The 22,401-nt window shown below is 42.0% G+C and overlaps 1 protein-coding gene across 1 annotated transcript; it reads right to left on the bottom strand.

Annotated features, from left to right (window-relative positions):
* Positions 1-2,696: 2,696 nt before the first annotated feature.
* Positions 2,697-21,057, bottom strand: XK (X-linked Kx blood group antigen, Kell and VPS13A binding protein). The gene is made up of 3 exons (XM_021552969.4): positions 20,579-21,057; positions 11,595-11,857; positions 2,697-6,638 (listed from the first exon to the last, which is right to left on the bottom strand). The coding sequence occupies exons 1-3, from the start codon at positions 20,959-20,961 to the stop codon at positions 5,812-5,814; spliced, it is 1,473 nt and encodes a 490-aa protein (XP_021408644.3). The 5' UTR covers positions 20,962-21,057; the 3' UTR covers positions 2,697-5,811.
* Positions 21,058-22,401: the final 1,344 nt, after the last annotated feature.

The following is a 22,401-nucleotide window of genomic DNA, read 5'->3' as shown; positions in this document are numbered from 1 at the left end:
TTCATGCATACAAATACATATAGTAGACATATAATTAAGACTACTGGTATTAAAGTAGTCAAACAAAAAAGAATAGATAATGATTTTTTTAGCATGATGCTATGTCCAAGATCAGGATGACCTTCACAGTTTCTGCTTCACTGTGCCTGGATTCCTTTCTGGGGTTTTCACTATTCCTCTCCAAGAGCATCAGTGGAGAAATCTAGGCTTACCCTCAATGCAACATGTTTATGAGTTGCCATACACATTTCCATAGGTTTGCAGTGACTTTTTTTTCATGAAATATTTCTCTTTCTCCTGTTTGGTATTTTTTCTTGTTACTTAAAAAGAAGGGCAGGGAAGACCACAATATACATGATGAAAAAAATTTAAACACCTAATTATTGTGCTTTTGTAGGGCTCTCTTACTTTCCTTGTAACTCCAAAGTTGAAGCTACTTCTTTTAGAAAATTCCATTTCCCCTCTAATTTTTTTTTTTAAATGACACCTGGGTGCTTCTGAGTTACTGCACTGCCCACCATTATTAAAATATTTTAAATGGTAATGAAGTATTGATGCATTTCATGAGTTCAGCCCTTTTCATTGCCAGGAATGTTTGTCTCCAAAAGAGCAGTCCTACTGAAAAATCTGCCTGAACATTTCACTGTGCTTTGTTTCTCCATTTCTATTTAAAATGACTCCCATGAAGCAGCAGAGAGGGAGGAGGAGTAGCCAGGACTCCCATTCTGAAGAATATAACTGGTGCTGTGAGGGCCAGCAAAGGCAGAACTGAAGCAGTCACAAGCACCTCTCTTCTGTTTGCTGTCCAGTCCAACTTACCCAATTTACAAGAACTGCAAATCCATGCATAAACACACCAAAATGCAATGCTGGCACTTTGTATGTAAGGTGCTGTGCTATTGTTTTTGACATTCACTTCCCACTCTAGAAGGCAGATGTGAATTAATCTTCACCTTGAATACCTCTGGCATTGCTCTCCATCTAAATCTGCTCCTGATCATTTTCCAGAAAGTGTCTGTGGCTGATTAAAGCTCTGTACTGACAGGGCACATTAATCAGATTAAACAAGTAGCTGATGAGAGACATTTCAGAAGTTAAAATATGTAACATTTATCTGCTGTCATTTTGTGTGCTCTGTCAAAATAGGAATTTCAGCAATTACGAACATGAAGGCACATACCCTATTTAAGACAGGCTGTTTCTAGTTCATTAAATCAATCAGGTCTCACCTTCAGGGCCAAAAAGTTACAACTTGGATGTTATTCCATAAGGATCTCAGTAAGCAACATCCAACAAATTAGTATCCATCCCTTGCTAGGTGTGTTTTCCCATTAATGCTAGTCTGTGATTTGAAGCCTTTACACACAGATGCATTCACATCTGAATTTCCCAGCTGGAAGGTAAAATTTTTGTATCTGAATAGACATTCACCATTTCCATAAAACTTTATTTCAGTGGCAAGAGGTTTTCCTTGTAACTGCATGTGATTAAAAAAAAAAAAAAAAAAAAAAGGTATAAAACTGTCCTTTTTTTCCAGGAAATGAAGTTCTTCAATCAGGGCAGAGTTTCAGTAAGCTTTCATATTTGTCATTTTTAAACACTTACCTTTCCTTCATAGTCTAATTTTGGAGTGACCCCAAGACCTATATAGTTTTGCGATACATTTTTTTATTGGTCAGTAGGAAATTACATAACCTCTAATACATCTTACTTTTCAAGTCTTCTGTCTCTGGTAAATCAAACTTACCATCTCTGCCATATTACTGTATCTTCATGTTTCTGTGATGATTCCCAGCTGAGTTGAGCCACTCACCACAACTTCATTTTAAAATACATGATTATGATGATGTCTGGCTTGCAAACATCTGAGTTCAAAGCCCTGTTTTCTTTGCTACATAAGACCTTCAAATAGGTAAAAAGGTGAAAATCGTTCATTGTTTTAGGCTAGATATTATCAGCTACTATGGGGAAAAAAATAAAGGAACTACTTGTAAATTTAAAAAAAAAAAATCAAATTCAAATTACAGTTTAACAGTCCCAAGTATCCACCAATTCTATGTCATAGGGAGTGCAGGTCTTACTAGCACACAGTAGTGTCAATCAACACCAGGACTTCTAAAATCTTTTCTCAATGCCCATGTAAGCGATGTACACACATTACAACTTGCTACAATGTATCTAATCACACACATATTTAAAAAATAAGGTCTATTTTATCTATTTAAATTTAGAAACACATCTGTTGCAAAGTTTTTGTGCGTTCCTATCCCTCCACAAAAGTCCTCAGCACTGATTTTACTATGATGCTCCCATGGTTATATATAAGTATATGGTAAATCCAGATGAACATAAAAGAAGTGTGTAGAGAAGAAGTTAAAATATTCTTTATAATGTAACAATTTCCTCCCAATTCTCAATGTAAACCAGTAAATATTCTCACTGACAATGAATAAGCTATACTAATCATGTTCCATAAAACACTGACCTCTTAAACTGCCCCCCTCTTACAAAATGTTCTTCTAAACTGCAATGGAAGTGTGGGAGTAAAGAGCTTCTAAATCAATCACAGATTAATTCTTCTGTCAGGTCTTCTTGGAAACATTTCTGCTGCTGTGTGGTGACAGATGACTCTGTTACCTTTACTTCGGATTTCCTGAAAGCAGCACACTAAGAACTGACACCAACACAACTTGAGGGGTAGTTTCAACATTTTAATTGGTGCTGTGGTACAAGCATAAAAGGAAACCCATGTGTCAGATCTTGTATACTCTTATACACACAAATAACCCTTGCTGAGCCATCCTTTGAATCCTCAGCCATTCTGAGCCCACTCAGGACTACTCAAATGAGTAGAGTTTTCAGCAGTAGCCCTAAACCCTTCTATAGAACACACAGGCCCCTCTAACATTCACAGAGGAGAGTAAAAGCACAGTGAACTTGCAGCAAGAGATCACTCATCCACACACAGACAGACTGTGTACTCATACTGTCCTCTCCATGCAGCCACTGGGTGCACTGAAAACACCACTCTCCAGACTGTCATTATCTGGAGAAAACCCACACTTCAGAGAAATCAGCTGCTCCCTTCAAACCCTGGTCTGACACAGTATCCTTGTGTCTAGGACTCCCTCCCGCACCTTTCCACCAGCAGTGGCAGCACAGCTGGATAAACCACCCCAAACCATGGTGACACCAGGCACTGCACAGGCAACAGCCCCTCGTGCTGGTGGAGTGTTTGAACTGTATTTGGTTATTCTGCACAACTAAGGCAAAACCATAGGACAGTAACAAAACCCATATAAACTAGGTTTTCTTTCCTCTCATAATAGTGATTTAAATATTCAGCTCCCTATTCATGCACTTCAGGAGACTGGTATAAAAATAAGATGCAATACGACACACTCCAAATATGCATATACAGTTGTCTGTGAGGTTTAATGGTACTCACTGTGCATTCATCCTGGGCTCCTGGCTCTGTAACTCTCTCACTTTTGCCTTCACAGCAGCACCAACGTTTCACTGTAGCACCAACCTGGCTGAGGTTTGTGAAGCTTTCACTGTTTCCAAATGGCACCATCACAACTGCATCACCACTTACAGTGTCCAAACTCTGTTAAAAGCTCTCTCTTTAGATATTAACTACTTCTACATATGAAATTACTTTTTAAGTTTTCCCCCAAAGACTAACATTTCTGACCTGGGTACGTCTGTAGAGTCTGTAGATAGACAGCCACTGTAATTCCCTGATTATTGATATTGATGAGTGTCCAGCTATAAATACAGATACTCAGTTTTGGCTAAGAACACCAGAAAATTTGAGCCTGTGGGCTGAACTCCACAGGGTTGGAAGAAAAGGTTACATTCTCCCTTGCTCCTTAACTCACTACTGAAGAACATAAAGCAATAGTCTTTTACAACTAGGAAAGCACAGAGAAATCCTATACTGTACTTTTACATATAAAGGTACAGAGAAACACAGCTGTGTCTTTAAGGAGTCACTTCACTATTCTATTCTCCTCTCCTCAGAGAAATTAGAATGGAGGTGTTTGGTGTCTTCCCCTGATATGAGATACATTCCCACAGCAAAATCAGGCCAAAAATCCCATTACCACCCACCAATAATTTAATGACACCTACATACACATATCCTACACAGACATATATTAAGCAAAATGAAAACATAACTCCATAAAAAAACTGAAATATGAAGACATTCATTTACACTGTAGTAAAGAAAAAAATAAAATGTCATGTCTTTGCAGCACTGCAGGTGACATATTTCATTATAAATTATGCCAGACCTGAGTTTGAGACGCTTCTAAAACAATTATGCTGATGTCACCCCTATTAAGAGCTTCACATCCTGCATGATGACAGAATGGAGGCTAAGCTTCAAGCACTGGGAGATGCTTTGGTCATCAATTATTTGCTTCCACGAGCAGCCATTATGTGTAACATTCAAAAGAAATGTTAGGAAGGAGCTAAACAAACAAAGTGCAAAAGCTTTCACTTAATTTGTGAAAATACAAGTGGGTCTGTGTATTTTCACTAAATTCTTGTATGTTCATCTGCTAAAGTTTCTCAGAAACTTGCAAAAGAAAGAAACATTTTTATTTATGGTGATGTATTGCTGAGAACAAAAATCAATTACTTCCATTTTCTCTTTCACACTTCAGTATCAGGGTTGTGAAACTTCTGAGGTAAAGAAGTCAGAGGGTTTTGAATTAATTATATTAAACTAATCATAACAAATCACAGCTCAAAAAGAAGGAATCAATGTCTTCTATCCTAGTATGAAAAGTCAATGACCTGCCTACGTGGTGCACTACCAAACCCCTGATGATCAGGGTAGTGCTCATCTCTCTAACTTCAGACATCTAAAAGTCAGATGGATAGTCAGAACTAATTGTGAAGGCATCTGGTTAACACTGAGTAACAGGTCTCCAGAGAGTGATTTGTATCACCTACATTTTGAGATGGGGTGAGTCACTCCCCGGACATGTGCACTGGAGAGCACCTACATGACTGGTACACACTGTCTGCCCAGCCTCTAGGTATTTATACAAAGCAAACACTACCTGACACCAGAACATCACAAAGTATTAAAGAAATGATAATGAAAGAAAAATGAGCTATTCCAGAACATCAATTAATATGTTAAATTTAATTCCCTTGCTAACAAGCAGTAAACATGAAGGGTGAAACAGTGCAAAGCCAATAATCCCTCTTCCCATCCTCAGTAACAGTCACACTTCTGTGTCAGTGCTGGCTAATTGGCTGTTTCATGGCAACCCGGACTACAGTGCATCCTTCAAGTCCAATTCTTCTACCACTGAGAGTATTACCTTATTACACTGATTAGAGTGTAAAATAGTCTGCAATTTGATCAAAGCAGACCACAGCTACAATCCATACACAGTCCAGGTGTAAGCTCTGCTTCTGTGCTTAGGGTGGCATGCCATGGGACATCCTATGTGAAATAAAATTCATTGCCTTCCATCCTCAGACTTCCTGAGTAAGGTGAGCATCAGGACAGTTTCTGAATGATGTCTCTGATAATGACATAAAATAAGCATTTGACAATAAACCTATGTGCAAAAATGCTCTGAAATAGAAATCTACAAACAACAATTGCTCTCCGTACACAAACACAAATACACTGCTCTCCACAAAAACAGGCATGTCAGTCATCATGCAGTGCTACATCTGCAAGAAAGAAATTCTACCCACAAGACACAATGTCTAAGATACACAATGCTCCCAGCAGGTGATCTGCCACCTTCCAAAGGCACCTACTTGCTTCCAGTTGTACTAGGCATTGGAAGAAACACTTTGATGAATACTCCTGTTTTGAGAATCTATTGTCTTGCTACTGCCCCGTGCTTCATCAGTATTTTCAGGAGATTTCATCATCACCTTGCCGGTAAGTAGAGTGGATTTGTGATGCTGGCAAATAAAGTAGAGGATCTTGAAACAGGACAGAAAAGCTTCGGTAATGCTGGAGGAGAAAAGTTTTTTGCACGGGTGACAGTACTGGTAGAACACCAACATGAAGAAGACGCCCATGCAGTAACCTATCAAGAGCTGCAGGAACAACATTGGGGCACAGACATAGAGGTAGAAGTCTGTTCTGTAAATGTACCACATCAGCAGGAGGAAGGCGTTCTCCATCAGCCGCACGATGTAGTACACGGTCATGCAGTACCAGTTCTGGGATTTGCTGATCAAGTCAGGGTCACTGAGCTCCACCTGCACTGCTGACCAGCAGAACATGTTAATGCCAGCATACAGGAACGTGAGAAGGCACAGGACGATGGTAGTGCCCACCCTGCTCAATTCCTTCTCTATGTTCTCAGGAAATGGCGACTTGCTAAGCCAGAAGAGAATCCATGGGAAGAGGAAGAACCCTAAGAAATTCAGTAGCACCACAAGGAAAACCCAGATTCGAAGGACTGAACCAAAAAGCACCAAGACCGTGACCCGCGTGGCGATCTCAAAGCTCCTCCACATGAATATGCAGAGGTAGGCAGCAGGCTTCACACGGATATTGTAATCATCATACTTTATCTTAATGGCCAGGATGTTGCAGCGTAAGGCGCCGTAAACGATCGACAGGAGAGAAAGCACCATAAAAATACCTACAAAGAGAAAAGATAAATCAGCACGTTCAGATAAGCAGCAGGCAGTGCACCAGGGGTGTGCAGATGCAGTCACTGTCACTGGGCTCCTGGGGATTCCCAGCAGGGTCCAATGCCACGGGAGCCATTCCCAGCCCATTACTTTAATCCCACCTCCTATTTTAGTCCCCATTTGATACTTATTCAGGAAGCTGGTAAGAAAAAGAAGGCACTTAGAAGTCATAAGTGTCTGTCCCTCCTCCCCCTGCCCAGGGCTGCTCATACACAGGCTGTCCTTGGTAATTTCACAGCTCCGTCATTACAGTATCAAGCTTGCACTCCACAAGGCACAGGAGTGCTACTCCCTTTCCATACAGATGAAAAACTGCAAAACAGAAGCCGAAACTTTGGAGTAACTTGGACATGCAGATAATTTGGTGCTTGTGAAGTTCCGTGTTGAAGCAAATCACAAGAAAGGTATGTGATACAGCTCAATATTGAAAGCTGAAGGAATTTAAACCCAGCACTGTCTGCATTGTCTCTGACTGTGGAGAGAGATATTTACTCACCTGCCTGTACTGTGTTTTCCTATACATCAATATTTTATATGCACCCATCTATATAATGCATTTAAAAAACACTCCGATTAAAAATGTCATTAAATTCAGATCAATTTTCAGTATCTCCCACCTGCCCAGAATCCTTGAAAGGAAGGTTTCACATTTAAATTCTGCAGAAAGTGAAGGCAGAGACCAGATGTTACCTGGCACTGCAGGAGGGCATCCTGTCTTGCCATATTAAGTAGGTACAAATGTATATGAATTCTGGACACAGAGAATAAACAAGTGCTAACTGCTAACAGGTTGGTTTTTTTTTTTTTGTATTTGCATGCACAATTATATAAATATTTATTCACAATTTTTACTAACATGCTGAATAGCTGATATTGCATCAGATAAAATAACCAGAGTTCTGAATTCTTAATTATGTCAATTACATTTGTAATGCTTAGCAACCTGTGTTTTCTGCAGCCTTCAATTAGTTTGCATGCCAATATCCTACAAATAAACATTTGTATCCTACAAAAAAACTGGATTCCCTGTTTTGCTATAGCTATATGGCCAAAATTGTCAGGGTTTGGACTTTATTTTTAATTATGTCACTAATTTCTAAGCAATCCTTTGGAAGAAACAAGTGTATTTTAAGACCTCTAACAACTTTCTAAGAGAATTTTCTCTATCATTTCAGCTAATCTCTTTTCTGTTAGAACCCACAAACACCTCTGAATTACTTTGGAAAATAATTAAAGTCTTTATATCTAATTTTCCAAGGCACCCAGTAAGGTGAAAAGCATTTATAATTTAATATGGTAATTTTGTACATGCCAGTTTGGTGGTGCATATATTCTCTGAAAATGTTTATGATGAAATTGTAAGTAGGTAGTCAGTAGTTTTTCATCTTTCTTACAGCATGTCTCCGATAAAGACTTAAAATAACCATGTGACAATAAACCTATATGTAAAAGACACATAGAGCTGGGCATTTTAAATTGTTATGTCTTGGAAAAACATCATCTGAAAGTGGAAGAGCAGGTGAGTTCAGTCAAGAATATTGCTTGATGTCCTGTGGCTTTTTACAAAATGTTTCCTGTAGTTTTGAGCTGTGAAAGAACATAAATTCCAGCAGCTAATGAAGCAAAAGAATGTTCTCAGAGTTAAAGTAACATAAAGATGTACCCACTAGGGACTGAGTGCTACTGTGCTGGAACTCTGCTTGCTTTCTGCTTTGGCAAGCTGAAACAGTGATCTTATTCCCCATTTTCACTTCAGGGAATCTATATTAATCTCAAACCTATCTTATAAACTCAAGCCTTCAAAAGAGGTATTTCTCCATTGATGGAAAATAAGTCATGCTGACTCTGGTTTAATACACTAGTCCAGTCCTACTCCTTTCCTAAAAGCTCATCATTGTCACCAAACCTTCAGTTCAAACTTAATTTTTAAATCTGTGAGAAAGATGGTTTGAAGCAACCACAAAGGGAAATAGCAGAGGGTGATACTGTTGCTTTTACACATCCTGAGCAGGCAAAGAAATGTAAATTTAAAAGGCAAAGTATATTCCCCTGGAACATTTCCAAATCCTTTAACAGTCCTTTTAAAGGTGTCATTTCTCTTCTTCCTTCTCTTCCCAAAAGTCTGTCTTTTTCTTACAAATCAGAGGTGGACACTTACAGTCATCTAGGGAGGCACTGCTTTATTTTGTTGTGTTTTGTTATTACATCTGAAGTCCTTTCACAGCCTGGTCCTTCCCACTTCAAAAACTGTTAATACAGCGAATTCTGCTCTAGAAGAGCTACCTCACAAGTACCGCTGAAACCTATTATGGATACTATAGTTATATGTATGCAAAACAGAGGTAGGACTCAGGCTAATACATGTAGGTTTCCAATGTTGTATTACATCCAGTGCTTTTACACTTTTCATGATAAACAGTCACCAAAGCTTTATGTTGCTCATCACTAACTTCAAGAGTTGGTCCTGCTTTTGCAGCTTTCTGTTTGTCTTGATCTTACATTCTTGGCAGACTGTGAAATGACAATTTTGAAGAATGCCAGACAGTGGTAAGACCCCAATAATCCAGAAGAAAACATCCACAGAAATTAATGAATGCCATGAAATACACAAGAAATTTACAGCATGGCTCTGGCTGACAAAGGGCTAGGCAAGGATGTATGCTCTTTTCAGAAGTGTTCAAACCAACACTAGAAGCAATAAGGAATTTCAAACAGATTTGAAAGGGACAAGCCATGCCCCCAGCATGATGGTAAACAGCTTCAGGTTCTCAGGTGATACCGACCTCATTACCCCTGAACAAGCAGAATTTACATAGAATGACAGGGTATGTAGGAATCCAGAAAAATAACAGACTGATGAAGAGACAAGACAAAACACATGGAAATCAAAATGTAAGAAAGTAATAGTTGTAACAGATGCAAATGGAAGCAAGCCTGAAATTTGGAGGACCAGTGTCAAAGAACAGGGAAGCTGAAGACATCTGAATAAGAACTGGGCTGGCTAGATAAAGAGATTGCAGAAAGTTTCAGTATATCAGCAGCTAAGATACACACAACAAGAATATGGCTAAGACTCTTGTTTTTCTGATGAATGAGCTCTAACAGACATTGGTCCAATTCCTAACACTTTTTTTTTCTTTGCATTTTTATATTGCATTCATAATTAGAATTACATCTGTATGGAGACACTCCTGGGAAGCATGAAATAACTTCTGCATTTGCAAGTGGGTTCACCAAACTCTCTGGTGAGCTAGCTTATCTCTGGTCATTTCAGCCAAGGAATGTCACTTATCAGTTTGTGATTACAACTTATTTCAGCAGAGATAAGCTAGAAGCAATAGAGCATTACAAAATTATTATTAAATATGCAATTCTCTCATCATCTAGAACACAGGACTTCTCTTTGGAAATCATAACCAGTAATAAAAGAAAGACAATAAAAAATTAAGTAAATGCCATCTACAGCAAAGTGACTGGAGACTTTGCTATTTGCACCATTCAGCAAAGGATTCAATCATATTGTCCACATCCCACATCACAAATGCCCTGGTTATTTGAAGGATCAACCTTAGTTATGAAGAGTAGTTATGAAGGAGTAATGTCTAACTCAGGGACTGGAAGAAGTAATGTGTTCCAAGAAACTACTGCTATGATATTCTGGTTTTGGCTGGGGTAGAGTTAGTTTTTTTCTAGTAGCTGATACAGTGCTGAGTTTGGGTTCAGTATGAGAATAATGTTGATAACACACTGTTTTAGTTGTTACTCAGCAGTGCTTTAAGTCAAGGACTTTTCAGTTTCCCATGCTCTGCCAGTGAAGAAGTGCACAAGAAGCTGTGAAGAGGCACAGCCAGAACATATGATGATCCAAACTATCCAGAGGGATATTCCATTGGTATAATGTATGAACTGGGGAGAGTTGTCTGGGAGGAGCCGATTGGTGTTGGGGGATAGTTTGTGCATCACTTGTCTTTCCTGGGTTTTATTCTTCTCCCTTTCTCTCCCTCCACCCCTCTCTATCCTCTTCACTACTAATTACTATTATTATTATAATTATTATTATGATATTTGTCTTTATTTCAATTTTTAACTTGTCACCTTAGCCTCAGCCTCCCTAGCTGTGAAGCTGGTAAAGATCCTCTCATTCCATCTCAAAGGCCTTAGAGATACAAGAGCTATTTATTGTTTCAGTTGAAATGCACCTTCAAGTTCACACAGGTGCCAAAGTCCTTTCTTATATTGAAAAGATGTTTGTCCCATGACCAGCTGGAGATGGTTCTTCATTTAGCAGTGATCCAGAAAATCAAGGAATAGAAGCAAAATGCAGAGTTCCACAGAAAGAGACATGTGTCCTGGTAAGTCCATGTTGTACTTGGTGAAAGCTTAACAGCTTGGGTCCAGAGATGAGATGACCACAGCTGCATAGCAGCTTACTGAGTCCTGCCTTTTGATTCCAGAATCAGAGTCTGGCATAAATAAAAATAGTTCATGTTCTCAGTTCATATTTAAAACTGCATTCCTGAAAGTATGTCTTCCCTAAGGCAGCATGACAAAACATGCTCTGCAGTGTACTTCAAGGAATTTTCCAGAAAGTTTTGCTCAAAAAACAAAATGGAACAGAGGTATTTTTAAAAATTCTTCATGTAGACAGCTCGGTCCCTCCAGCTGCCTCCCTCTCTACCATAATGGTCACTTTACCAAATCAGTGTTTTTACAGCAACCTGAGTGTGCTACAGAAGGTGCCATAGTCTAAAACATGACAATATAAACTCAAAAGCAACATCACCAGCAAAAGCTATCAGGGAGATGAAACCCATTGCAGAATGCCAGGTTCTAGTGCAGGGCAGCTATAACTGACTGCCCTCCCACCCAAACACCAAAAAGGTCATAGCAACAGCTCCACCTACTTCTGGCAACCGTGATCTCCTGCTGCAGGACGCAGATGTAGAGCTGGAGCGTGAGCTGGGGCGCTGAGCCGAGGAACGCCTGGATCACAGAGGCCCTGCTGAACGCAGACCTGTGTGTGCACAGCTTGCCTTCAGCCTGCCCCACTTCCTTCTCTATTTCTTCTGAGTACCCATCCTTGGGCATCTGCCTCTTCTTTGTGATGCTGACATAGGGATCTTCAACTCTGCCAGCACGGAAGTAAATATAAAAGGCTTCCACACACCTATAAGGAAACAAGTAGATAAAGTAACAGGGAAAAGTGAAAGAATGAAAGGTCTCCCCACTTTCTGGTATTCTAGCAGTTACACAGTAAGTCCTAAGCCATTCATAAAGCAAAGCCTGTAGGTTTTCTCCTTCTGGTAGACTTGGAATATGACAGATTTTATTATTTTAAACTTCATGAACTACATGCTACTAAAGGGCAGGAACCTGTCAGTGCCCCTTGGGCTGCTTATAGTACTCAGACTTGGGAGGAGGTTTCATTTTTTTTCTATGAGCTGCCCTTCTCTCCAATGTCCCATTAAAGTCCTTAAGCTGCTTAAGATGCCAAACCCAGGACCCAAATTGGAAGTGTGTTTCTTCAGATTCTCATGTGTTTTTTATTGTTATTGATACATCTGTTGTCGGAACCCCGGGTTTGGCTGGGGTTCCTGTGTGGTGGTAGAGCTTCTCCTCCAACCCGCGTTCCCAAAGGAAAACTCCACAGTCTCTTCTTGTTCGGTCTCAAGATGTTTTATTGCTAGTTATCTAACAGATTAAGTTCTCGGGCTGCGGCCCTTTGGTCAGCGGCCCAGGCAGAGAGGCACACACTCCTGACACCCTGACTGTCTGGTGTCTTCTTCTCCTCTCTCCCCGCCCAGGGCTGCTGCTATCTTTTATAAGATATATTACGTATAACATGTTTACAATTATTCCCCAATACCTATTACCTACGTTACCAAGTGTTTTTCTATTCTAAACCAATCTGTGAGTGCCAACATCAGCAAGAACATGGAGGCAAGGAAGAAGAAAGAAGAAGGATGGGTTCAGCCCACTTTCCTCCATCTTAGAACTTCTGACCCCCATGTACAAAGTAAAAACCCCCCTGTACATGCACTAAAACCCCCCTGTACACTACCAAAAAATATTTCCCTCTACTTTGTGACTACATTTACTATACTATCTAGCACTTTGTGACTGCTTGTTCTACCTTCAAAGTTGGTAATTCATTCCATGGTTCAAACTCGAAATCACAGCTAAATCCAGCTGCCTGCTGGGGTCCAGACTGCGTCTGACCATGGCCTGGAGCCTCTAAAAACGTCTGAGAGGCATTTTGAGTTCCCACAATCTGTGACATGCTAATGGGACATGACAATAAACCCACTTTTCTTACCTTTGCCTTAAAACATCTGAAGAGAGAAGCTCGGACTACAAGCAGGTGCACACGCCTCGAAACTTTACCAAGCAATGGTTTAAAACACCAGTAACATGCCAGAGCAGTGAAAATGAGCAGTTTTGAGCCTCAAAACCCTTGAAGTCAACTTTTTTTTTTTTTTAAAGGCACAAGAATAGGAACTTTAGTTCTTAAGTGGGCTTCTGTTTATTGTACTGTTAAAGAACTATTAAATATAATCTGGCAAAAACTATTCTAATTAAGAAGATGCAGTGTTTCCACTTGGTGAAGCTCTTCATACTTTAAACACAGTGGGAGTCAAACTCTCTTGTTTATACAGGTCTAACTTACTGCCAGCTAACTTCCAAGAAACAAACTGGTGCCAGCACATACACTTTTACTCATAAATTACATATTGTTACACTATTTGCTGCCTTCACCCACGCACAGAGACAAATCCATACATTTGTGAGAGAAGAGAAAGGGTTGTCTCCAGAAAATGCTGCAGCAACAAGGACAATCTGGCTCCTGGAGTATAAAAGAAGATAACAGCCCCAGAGAGATATCTGCAAGGAAAGCACAGCTTATGCAACTTCCTTCCAATGATTGTTTTTTAACTGCCTAAAACTTTATGAAAACTAGTTCATAGTTTTCATAAAGTTTACTCATGAAGAGTAGCTCTCTTCTAAGAGAACTACCTGGATATGAGGGTGTCAAGGGTAGGCTTGGGCATCAAGCAGGACGCAAAACAACCCTTGTCTAGGAAGTAATAACAAGCAAGGAACAGGTGAAATCACAAGATGAGGGGGAAGGGAGAAGAAAAAAAATTACTTCTGTTTGTTTTAGTAAACTTTACTTCATTTTTTGCTCTAATTGGACCACTAGCAAGTTACAAATGCTCTAGATGAAGAGCAGTTTTGAGATTGTGTAGTACTATTCCTGATTCACTAGGCTTCAGCTATCATTATGACTAAAGCTATTCAACATTCCTGCTGCTCTGGATGCTCCATTCACAGAGGTGACTTTCTGTCTTCCCCTCATTAATCTTTTCACTCCCTGTCAATCTTGTTCCACATGAAAGAGTCCAAACAGCCAAAAATAAAGTGTGAAGAATTAATAAAGCACTGTGGCTTTATGAAGCCAGCATAGATTCTGAAACCAACAAATCGATTTTATTCCAAAAAACAAAGATCCCAGACCATTTTTGTCTCATTTATTATTCACAGCCATGCATTCACCCTGAGTTGAGGGCAAGTCTGAATATATTGTGGAAAATGGATCTCAGCATCAGGCTCTGAACTCTTACCATGTGTGATTAGAAGCAGATATAGTCTAGTGACCCATCTAAAAAATATGTAATGATCCCATTAAAGATATCAGATTTATGAGACTACTGACAATAGCAAATATTATCATCAACCAAACACTGAGTTTTGGAGCAAGCATTTGATTTTTATTTATTAGCTGAGTATTAAGCAGCAGTATGTTGTTTGTGATGGGGATTTTTTGTCCATACAGAAAAGCAAACATAATGCATAGCGGTCTGATAAGCAAATCTTAGAGGTAAATGGGACTTTTACCACTACAACAGAGTAATAAAAAATACTATATGCAAGCATTCAGATTACATTGATAATGATGCCCATTTTCTCCCAGGCCCTGCCAGTCCCATGCAAGAGTGTTTCTGGAAGTCAAGCCTTCTGGGACAAGTAACAAATGCACTCAGGATTCCAGCTGGTGCCCCAGCCCAAGCAACTGCTTCCTGCAGGAACAGACTGGCAGCGGACACACTAGAAAGAACAAACACCAATCTGAAAGTTTAAGGAATAGAGTGTGGGAGGGGGCACAGGCACTTGAATGACCACACAGGTGAGAAGGATCCAGAGCTGTGATGAAGAATCAATGCAGATGATGTTGCTGCATCAGACTGTGACTTTGCCTATGAAGTACATGTTGAAGCGTTGGGCATCTTGTCTTTAAATTAACTACCTGGCTTGCTCTTTTTTAGCATGAAACACAACTAAGAGACAATGCAAGAAGGGGATTGCTTTATGGCAGCTTTCCCCCACAGTTACAAGCTCCTGCAGCATGTTGAATTCCACAGAAGCCCTCATTGCTGCTCTGCTCCAGAGGGACAGGAGTGAATGATCCCAACTTCTGCACAATCCATTTCCTGCAGTGATGTTTAGGGCCACTTCAAGAACCATTCACATGATGTCAAGAGCAAAAGGCAAGCAGCTGGCTGTTTCCTCTGCATGTAAGGCACGGACAACCTAAGCACAGGCTCTGAAGGAACTAAAATTGCTCCGAGGAAAGAAAGTCAGATCTACTTGCTACAGTGAAAGCTAAGAAGTAAGAAAAGGATGGTGCTGCTTTCTCCCCTGCTGCCATCTTGGCAGAAAGAAGAGCCATACTTTTTCAGGGATCCTGACAGTGCCCACAAAGAGTGATTCAGCTGCAAAACATTTGTCTTCTACACAGTAAGTAGGAGGAATAATCCTACCCTTATATGCTTGTTGAGAGTGAGCACCTCATTCCCTCTTTTAATCATGGATGCGTGGGATTGGAACACAGGCAAAATAATGGTGGTGTGAAGAGGGAGAAGGCAATGAGAACAGGAACTTTCCACACCCAACCAGCACTCCAAGAACAAATGTCTATTTGAGACCTATCCACACACACCCTCTGTAAATAGTAATGTCTGCTGATAGTAATTTTTACTAATTCCCTGTCTTTAGAGAAGTATGTAAAATACTTACCTGTCTTGCAGATTTACTTATCTGCATCAGGCAAAGATCTGCTCCTCACTTATTGTTCTACCTTTTACCTGCACTAATTTCCTGTTCACCTCACCATGGACACTTAATGCATCTGTTCAAGAATAAAGGACAGAAAATAGCCTAAAGACGTAAACATATTCTTCCCATCTGGAAACGAAGGAGACTGTTATGTTTAAAGCTAGGAAGATCTCCTACAGTGAGGTCTGCCCATGAAGTCCAACAAGGAAGGGAAGTTTTGAGACCTGTTCTATTTTGAACTATTAAGCAGGTCACTAGCAAAGAGAAACTACTCACAAGAGACAATGTTTCTGCACAATGTCAGTGAAACAGTGGCTGCACCATTAGAGCTTATTAACAGAATTAGATGCCCAAAACATGAATGATTGTAAAAAATTTTGTGGTGTTTTTTTTTTTTTTTTTTGGTTTTTTGTGTTTTTTTTTTTTTTTTTTTACAGCAGCTCACAAAATCAAACTTTGGCCTTAACAGCAGCTCCTCTGGCAATTTGATGCAAGCTTCCTCCTGCATCTGCTGTGCTGCTGTCTACATGGTACATAGAGACATGTAATTGTTTTTCATTATGCCTTAAGAAACAAAGCCTGATGCCATTAAAGAAAAAAGTCTATTGTTTATATCCTTTATGTCCTATTGTAACCTGAGGAAAACAGTCATTAGTGTTCTATATAGGGGGCCTGTTATATTTACTTGAGATTTTTTTGGCAAGTTTATCTTTCTGCTAAGCCAGCCCTCCCATGGTTGCATCTCCTCACACAGAACAGGCTGGGCTCACACTGCACTGACAGAGCACTGGGGAACAGGGTTCCAAAGAAACCTGCAGCCACTCAAACTTCCCTCTCCATGAAGTTGGTACCAGAAGGAAGCACTGCCAGGTTCACACCAGTTGGTTTTGATGATGCCTCTTCAGTACAGCCCTCAGAAGATCAGGTGGGAGGAGTCCCTGCATCCAGCAGACTCATGGGCCCAGCACCAACAACATCCCCAGTATGTGACTGTAAGCCCTGACTGGCCAAGTCAGTTTGCTGGAAATCTGCCCTTCAGCTCTTGACCTTGTTATTAATTGAAGAATTGAAATGGGCAAGCAAGTTTAACAGGGGGTTCTCTGGTGCCTATCATGAAGGATAAGGACAAAAGGAGGCTCAGGTTTGCTCTCTGCAACTCCTCAAGAGGTTGTAGTGAGGTGGGGATCAGTCTCTTCTCCTAAGGTAACAAGAGACAGGGCAAGAAGAAATGGGCTAAAGTTGGTCAAGGGGAGGTTCAGGTGGATATTAGGAAAGACTTTTTCACTGAAAGGGCAGTCAGACATTGGAATAAGCTGCCCAGGGAGGTGGTGTAATCACCATGCCTAGAATGTTCAAAAGGCATATGATGTTTATGGACATGGTTTAGTGGTGAACAAAGCTGTGCTAGTTGAGTTGAACTCAGTGATCTTAGACGTCTTTCCCAACCTAAACAATTCCCTGATTCTCTGAGGGGTTATTTACACTTAGAAGAAATCCTTAAGTGTAGAGTGGTACACCAACAAAACTGTATGCAGTAAATATGTATTGGAATTGTAGCAGCACTTAAAATCTCAGGATGACCTTGATGCTACAAGTGCCACCCAAATGAAGTGAACAGAGACAGACTCTAGCACAGGAGCAGCCTGAGCCAAAGTTCATCATGACCTTCCCTAGAGAAAAGACAAAACTAATAATCCTCTCATTGACACTGGCTACTGTTTTAAGTAATTTTTTTTCTGTGTTAATTTACTTAGTGTGGTAAAAGAATCTCTTTTTACAAAAAAACTTCAAAACCCCAAAACCAAACCTACCTGAATACATCTTCTAAGCATCCAGACGAATTAGTGCATTCATCAGGAGTGGCATTGGCCTGAAATGCTGCAGGAATCCCCATGATGCCCAGAAACCTGCAGTCCCTTTGTTCCAGCCAAGTCTCTGCAGAGCCTCTGGCACGCCTGCATCCTAAGGATCACAGCCAGGCCACTAAGAGGAATAGGAATTTTGCTCTACAAATTGCTCCAAATTTATAGAAAAACTCCTAGGGAGTGGGAGAAGAAATTAAAAAAGGGTACATTAACACTACACCAGAAGTCCTCTCTGGGAAGAGGGATGCTACCTAATTTTAGTCCTTCCAGTGGCAGCAGCAGGACAGCGAGTGCCTCCCGAGCAGGTGGAGCGTGGGTGTTTGGGGAAGGTGGTGGCATGCAAGAAGGTTCTATGAGAGAAAGTACTTTTTTTCCATCACTCTGATGATTCAAAATAGGCTGAATCATTTGGCTTGCAAGGCTAAATACTCTCCTTCCCTGACAAGATATTCCCAAATCTAAAGAGTTTTTTTAAAGAAAACTGGAAGGGGAAAAAAAAAAATCTAGATTTTAAGATGATGAAGAAAAACTCACACAACACATATGGGCTGATGGTAAAGCAGTGCACTGATATCTGAGTCTTTAAGTCTGAACAGAAAAACCCTGACTATTCTACATCAAACAGAGATAGTAAAAAAGTTGTTAAGTTTGTTTTAAAGCCCACCAAAGCTGCCAGCTCTCTGTTGCAGCATGTCACTACACAGAGCCTCAAGGTTCTTAAACGTTTCATTCCCATGCCACAAGCAGACAGAGCCTGGGGAGGCTTTACTGTCTGTGTCCTATTTGACCTAATTTGACTCAGCCCTCCCTAAGCGGCCCTGGGCTGTGACAGTGAGGCACACGAGTCCCAGCAGGGAGGATGGAGCCAGGCTTCACGTGAGGGAGGCAGATGACTGAGAGCAGCAGGATTCTCTGAAGCAAAGGAGCAAAGATTTGCCTACAAGGATGAAGTAAAATGCCTCAAAGGACAATGGTCCTTTTCAGCTTACAAAAAGTAAAAGCCACAGTGCAGTGATGATACAACCAAAATATACTTTGCCTTCTAGCTGTCACCTAAACCTTGTGTGTATGCCAGTGCACACAGGGTAGAAAGCCTCCTGTAGAAAGCAGGGAAAGGGAAGGTATTTTGTGTGCTGAAAACCCAACATTTACAGTGCAGAGCTATATCTGACAGGAAGCAATCAGTTTCCTCTTCTGACAGATACAGCAATCTTTAGTTGCAGGAAGGCAAGGAAGGAAAAAAAGCCCAAACCCCAAAACCCTTTACTGTCTGTCTCGGATCACTTTGACTTCCCAGACATTTGTGCTGTATCCTACAAACTGACACATTTCCCTAAAAGTAAAGAGAACTGGGTTTTAATTTAAAGTATTAAACATTAAATTTGTAGAGTCCTTCCAGTCTTTAGCAGAAAATAAGTTTTTTCAGGTAGCATCAATGTACTACTCTATTTAATTAATAATTATAATTCCAGTTATCCTGGGTTTAGACAGAGGTCAACATACATCACTTTGTCATGCCTAAATGCTGCCATGGGGACTATGGCACAGCACATCCAGAACACCTCCAAACCTCCTGGAAATGCTAAGTTTGTAAATTGAGAAAAGAAGAAGTGCAGAGTCGGCAACACACTAGAGGAGAGGAGAGGAGAGGGTTTCCATATGCTCACTTGTTTTACAGCAGTGGCTGCAGCTGGGAGTTCACCAGAGAGCAGGAACTGCATTCTGCACAAGATAAGACTTGTGTTGTAAACAGAAAACTTGATGGTGAGAAAGAAACAGAAAGTCAAGTAATGCTTGGTGATAAAGATCAAAATATAAATCTATGTTTTTTGTATAATTAAAAATAAAATCCTTCAATTTCTTCTTGTTGCTCAAATCCTTTGTCTACTTCTTCACATATTCTAGCTTGACATTAGATTTTTTCCTTGTCTTACCTCAATAAATTGATTTAGAATAACAAAAGTCCAGTAATTAATTTTTGATGATTTCTTTCTCTTTGGTTCCTCTCTTATTTTCCAAAAATATGGAAGTATTTTGTTCTTAGCTTTTAGAAAATCAGAGCTCTTTCAGAACTGTTAACCCACAACTCAAACATCTTTAAAATAACAAAGCAAGCAAAAAAGTAATCCGTGTATAGTTATAGAAGAAGTCAGTGTTTTTGAAGTGTAAGATATTTTATAACATCCACACTGTTCACCTTTCCTTAGTGTGAACAAATCTTTCTTTTACACACTATTCAGGAATTTCAAAAAGTTGGTGATACTTCTAGCCTTTACTACATACACACAGCATTTAATTCCCTTTCTTTTTCAATAAAATATTTGAGTATAAATTTAAAATTAATGCCCCCCAGAAACATTTTGTCTTAGAGTTGCACACTGCTGTAACTTTTTTTTTTTTTTTTTTTTTTTTTTTCCCCCTCTGAGTATTTTCAGTGAGACATTGATCTGGAATAGAAAAAATCTCCAAAGCAATTTGGGGCAGGAAGCTCACGTTTGGAAGGAAAAGACAGACTAGAGCATCGCTGATGTTCCAAGACGCACGGATGGGATGGGAACTATCATTGTTCTTAACTCGCAAGCGAGTGAAGAATCTCCCGTTCTCTCTTGGAAGTGATCTGCGAGCAAAGCGCCGTGGATGAGGCAGCAGCGAACCGACACAACCATCCGCAAGAAGCCCCAGGGATGGAAACGCAGCGCAGAGCGGGGCGCGGCGGGGCTCCGGCGGGGCCGGGCGGGGCTCGGCCCTTTCCCCCGGCCAGCCGCGGGTCCGCGCCCCCGGCGTTCGCGAAGGAGCGAGCGTTCGCTCCCCCGCAGCTGCGGCAGGGCGGAGCGGCCCCGCCCGACCGCACGCAGGCCGGGGGCTGCGGCCGCGGCCCCGGCCCGCTGCAGGGGCGCGGACTCACCGACCTGACGAGCGGCCCGAGCTGCAGCAGGTGCAGCAGCAGCACCAGCGGGCGGTCGCGGCTCGCGTCGCGGTGGATGAAGACCAGGCTGAGCTGCACCAGCGCGCAGGGCACGAGGGCGAAGATCAGCGTCAGCGTCTGCCACATGCTGTCCCCCGTGTTGCGGTACCCCGCGCTCAGGCACAGCGCGGCCGCCGTCTCGGACATGAAGAGGACGAGGGAGATGAGGACGGAGCCCGGGAATTTCATCGCAGCGGCCGCCCCAGCCCGGCCCGCGCCGCCGCCGCCGCCGCGCACTAGGGCCCAGTGCCCGGCAGAGGGAGCGCCGCGCTCGCCGCCGGCCCGCGGCCCCTGCAGCCCGGGGCTGGCTCCGGGCCGCGGCTCCATCCTCACCGGCCGTGGGCGCTGCCCGGCTCGGGGTCCCGGCCGGGGCTGGACCCCGGCTGGGCTGCGAGCGGAGGAAGGTTCCGCGGCGGTGCGCGGGGAGCTCCCCCTCACAGCCTCCTCAGGCACAGACCTGACCTGGGGGTTGGTGGGAAGGGGCGAGCGGCGCCCCTCAGGGCCGGGGAGACCGCACAGCCGCGGGGTCGCTGAGGCTGCAAAAGAGCCACAGCATGGCACTGACTGCCACGTCCAGGCTTTCCTGAAACATCCCCAGGGACGTGACCCCACCACCTCCCTGGGCAACCCGTTCCTATGTCTGTCATACTTTCTGTGAAGAAATTCCTCCCAATGTCCAAGCTAAACTTCCCCTGGAGCAGCTTAAGATCGTGTCCTCTAGTCCTATCAGTGCCTGTAAGAAAAGACTGACCCCCACCTGGCTACACCGTCCTGCCAGGGACTTGTAGAGCCTGACAAAATAGAGATCTGAAAGGAAGAGCCAAGGGTAAAGTCTGTACCAGGAAGAAAATAACCCTATGCAACAGTAAAGGCTGAGATGATTTAATAAATAAATAAACCCCACAACAAAACCAACCACCCAAAGGCAGAAAAGGAGTTGTGAGTGCAGGAAAGGCTCCCCTGATGCACCCAGATCAGACTCCCTGATCAGGGCGGTGTGGCAGTGTCATAGGTGCCCTTTTTAGCTCCTTGACAGGTTGCTCTCTTGCTTGCCAGACCTTTTCTGTCAAAGGTTCCTTGGGTCACAGAACCCTAAACCCTACTGTGACAACAACTGTTGACCTGCAGCATTTGCCTGCTGTCCCTGGGCCTTTCCCCCTGACCAGCAGGATCCTTTCTCCCTCACCACCAAAATTCTGGAGTCCTTCTGGAGAAATGTACGGTCACCTCAGCAGTATCACCACTGCCTGCATGGATGAGCAGCACAAGGTGACAGCCTGAGGAGAAGACAAGCCTTTGTAATCCCTCCATGAAATCCTGAACCTGAGCACCTGGCAAGGAATAAAACTCAGGTACCAAGCCAGGCTGGCAGATGGTGCCTCTGTCCTGCACAGGAGTCCCCAGTCATCGCTTCTCTCCTCCTCTTGGTGCAGGTACTTGGCCCATGCTCAGCTGGCTCTGGTCATAGATCTTGTTTCTTCCTGCCTGTTCCCAGGTAACTGCTGATCACCCTGCACAGACCTGGGACCTACAGGAGCACAAGAGGAAGGCAAGGTAAGAAGTCTGAGATATTATTAATGGGACAACACTACTGGCTACCTCTGCTTATTTGCTACTGCTCCTTAATGCAAGTTAGGGTGTCACCAGATTTACACAAAAAGTGCCAATAAACACTTATAAACAATAAGCATTTTTTTTTTCTTTAACTACTGCACTGGAAATCTGGAGTCCCACTGCTCAGCTAAAGTTGAGCTAAGCTCATGATGA

Source organism: Lonchura striata, chromosome 1 (assembly GCF_050655825.1).
Source record: "Lonchura striata isolate lonStrDom1 chromosome 1, ASM5065582v1, whole genome shotgun sequence".
Lineage (NCBI taxonomy): Eukaryota > Metazoa > Chordata > Aves > Passeriformes > Estrildidae > Lonchura > Lonchura striata.
This window is presented reverse-complemented; position numbering and strand designations above follow the sequence as displayed.

What these genes read in the sequence shown, in the direction of transcription:
- XK (XM_021552969.4), bottom strand. Translation starts at nt 20,961, where the DNA reads ATGGAGCCGCGGCCCGGAGCCAGCCCCGGGCTGCAGGGGCCGCGGGCC. An exon ending in CAGCTCGGGCCGCTCGTCAG is followed by an intron (nt 11,858 to 20,578) that starts GTCGGTGAGTCC and finishes GTTTCCTTATAG; the next exon opens with GTGTGTGGAAGCCTTTTATA. An exon ending in GGAGATCACGGTTGCCAGAA is followed by an intron (nt 6,639 to 11,594) that starts GTAGGTGGAGCT and finishes TTCTCTTTGTAG; the next exon opens with GTATTTTTATGGTGCTTTCT.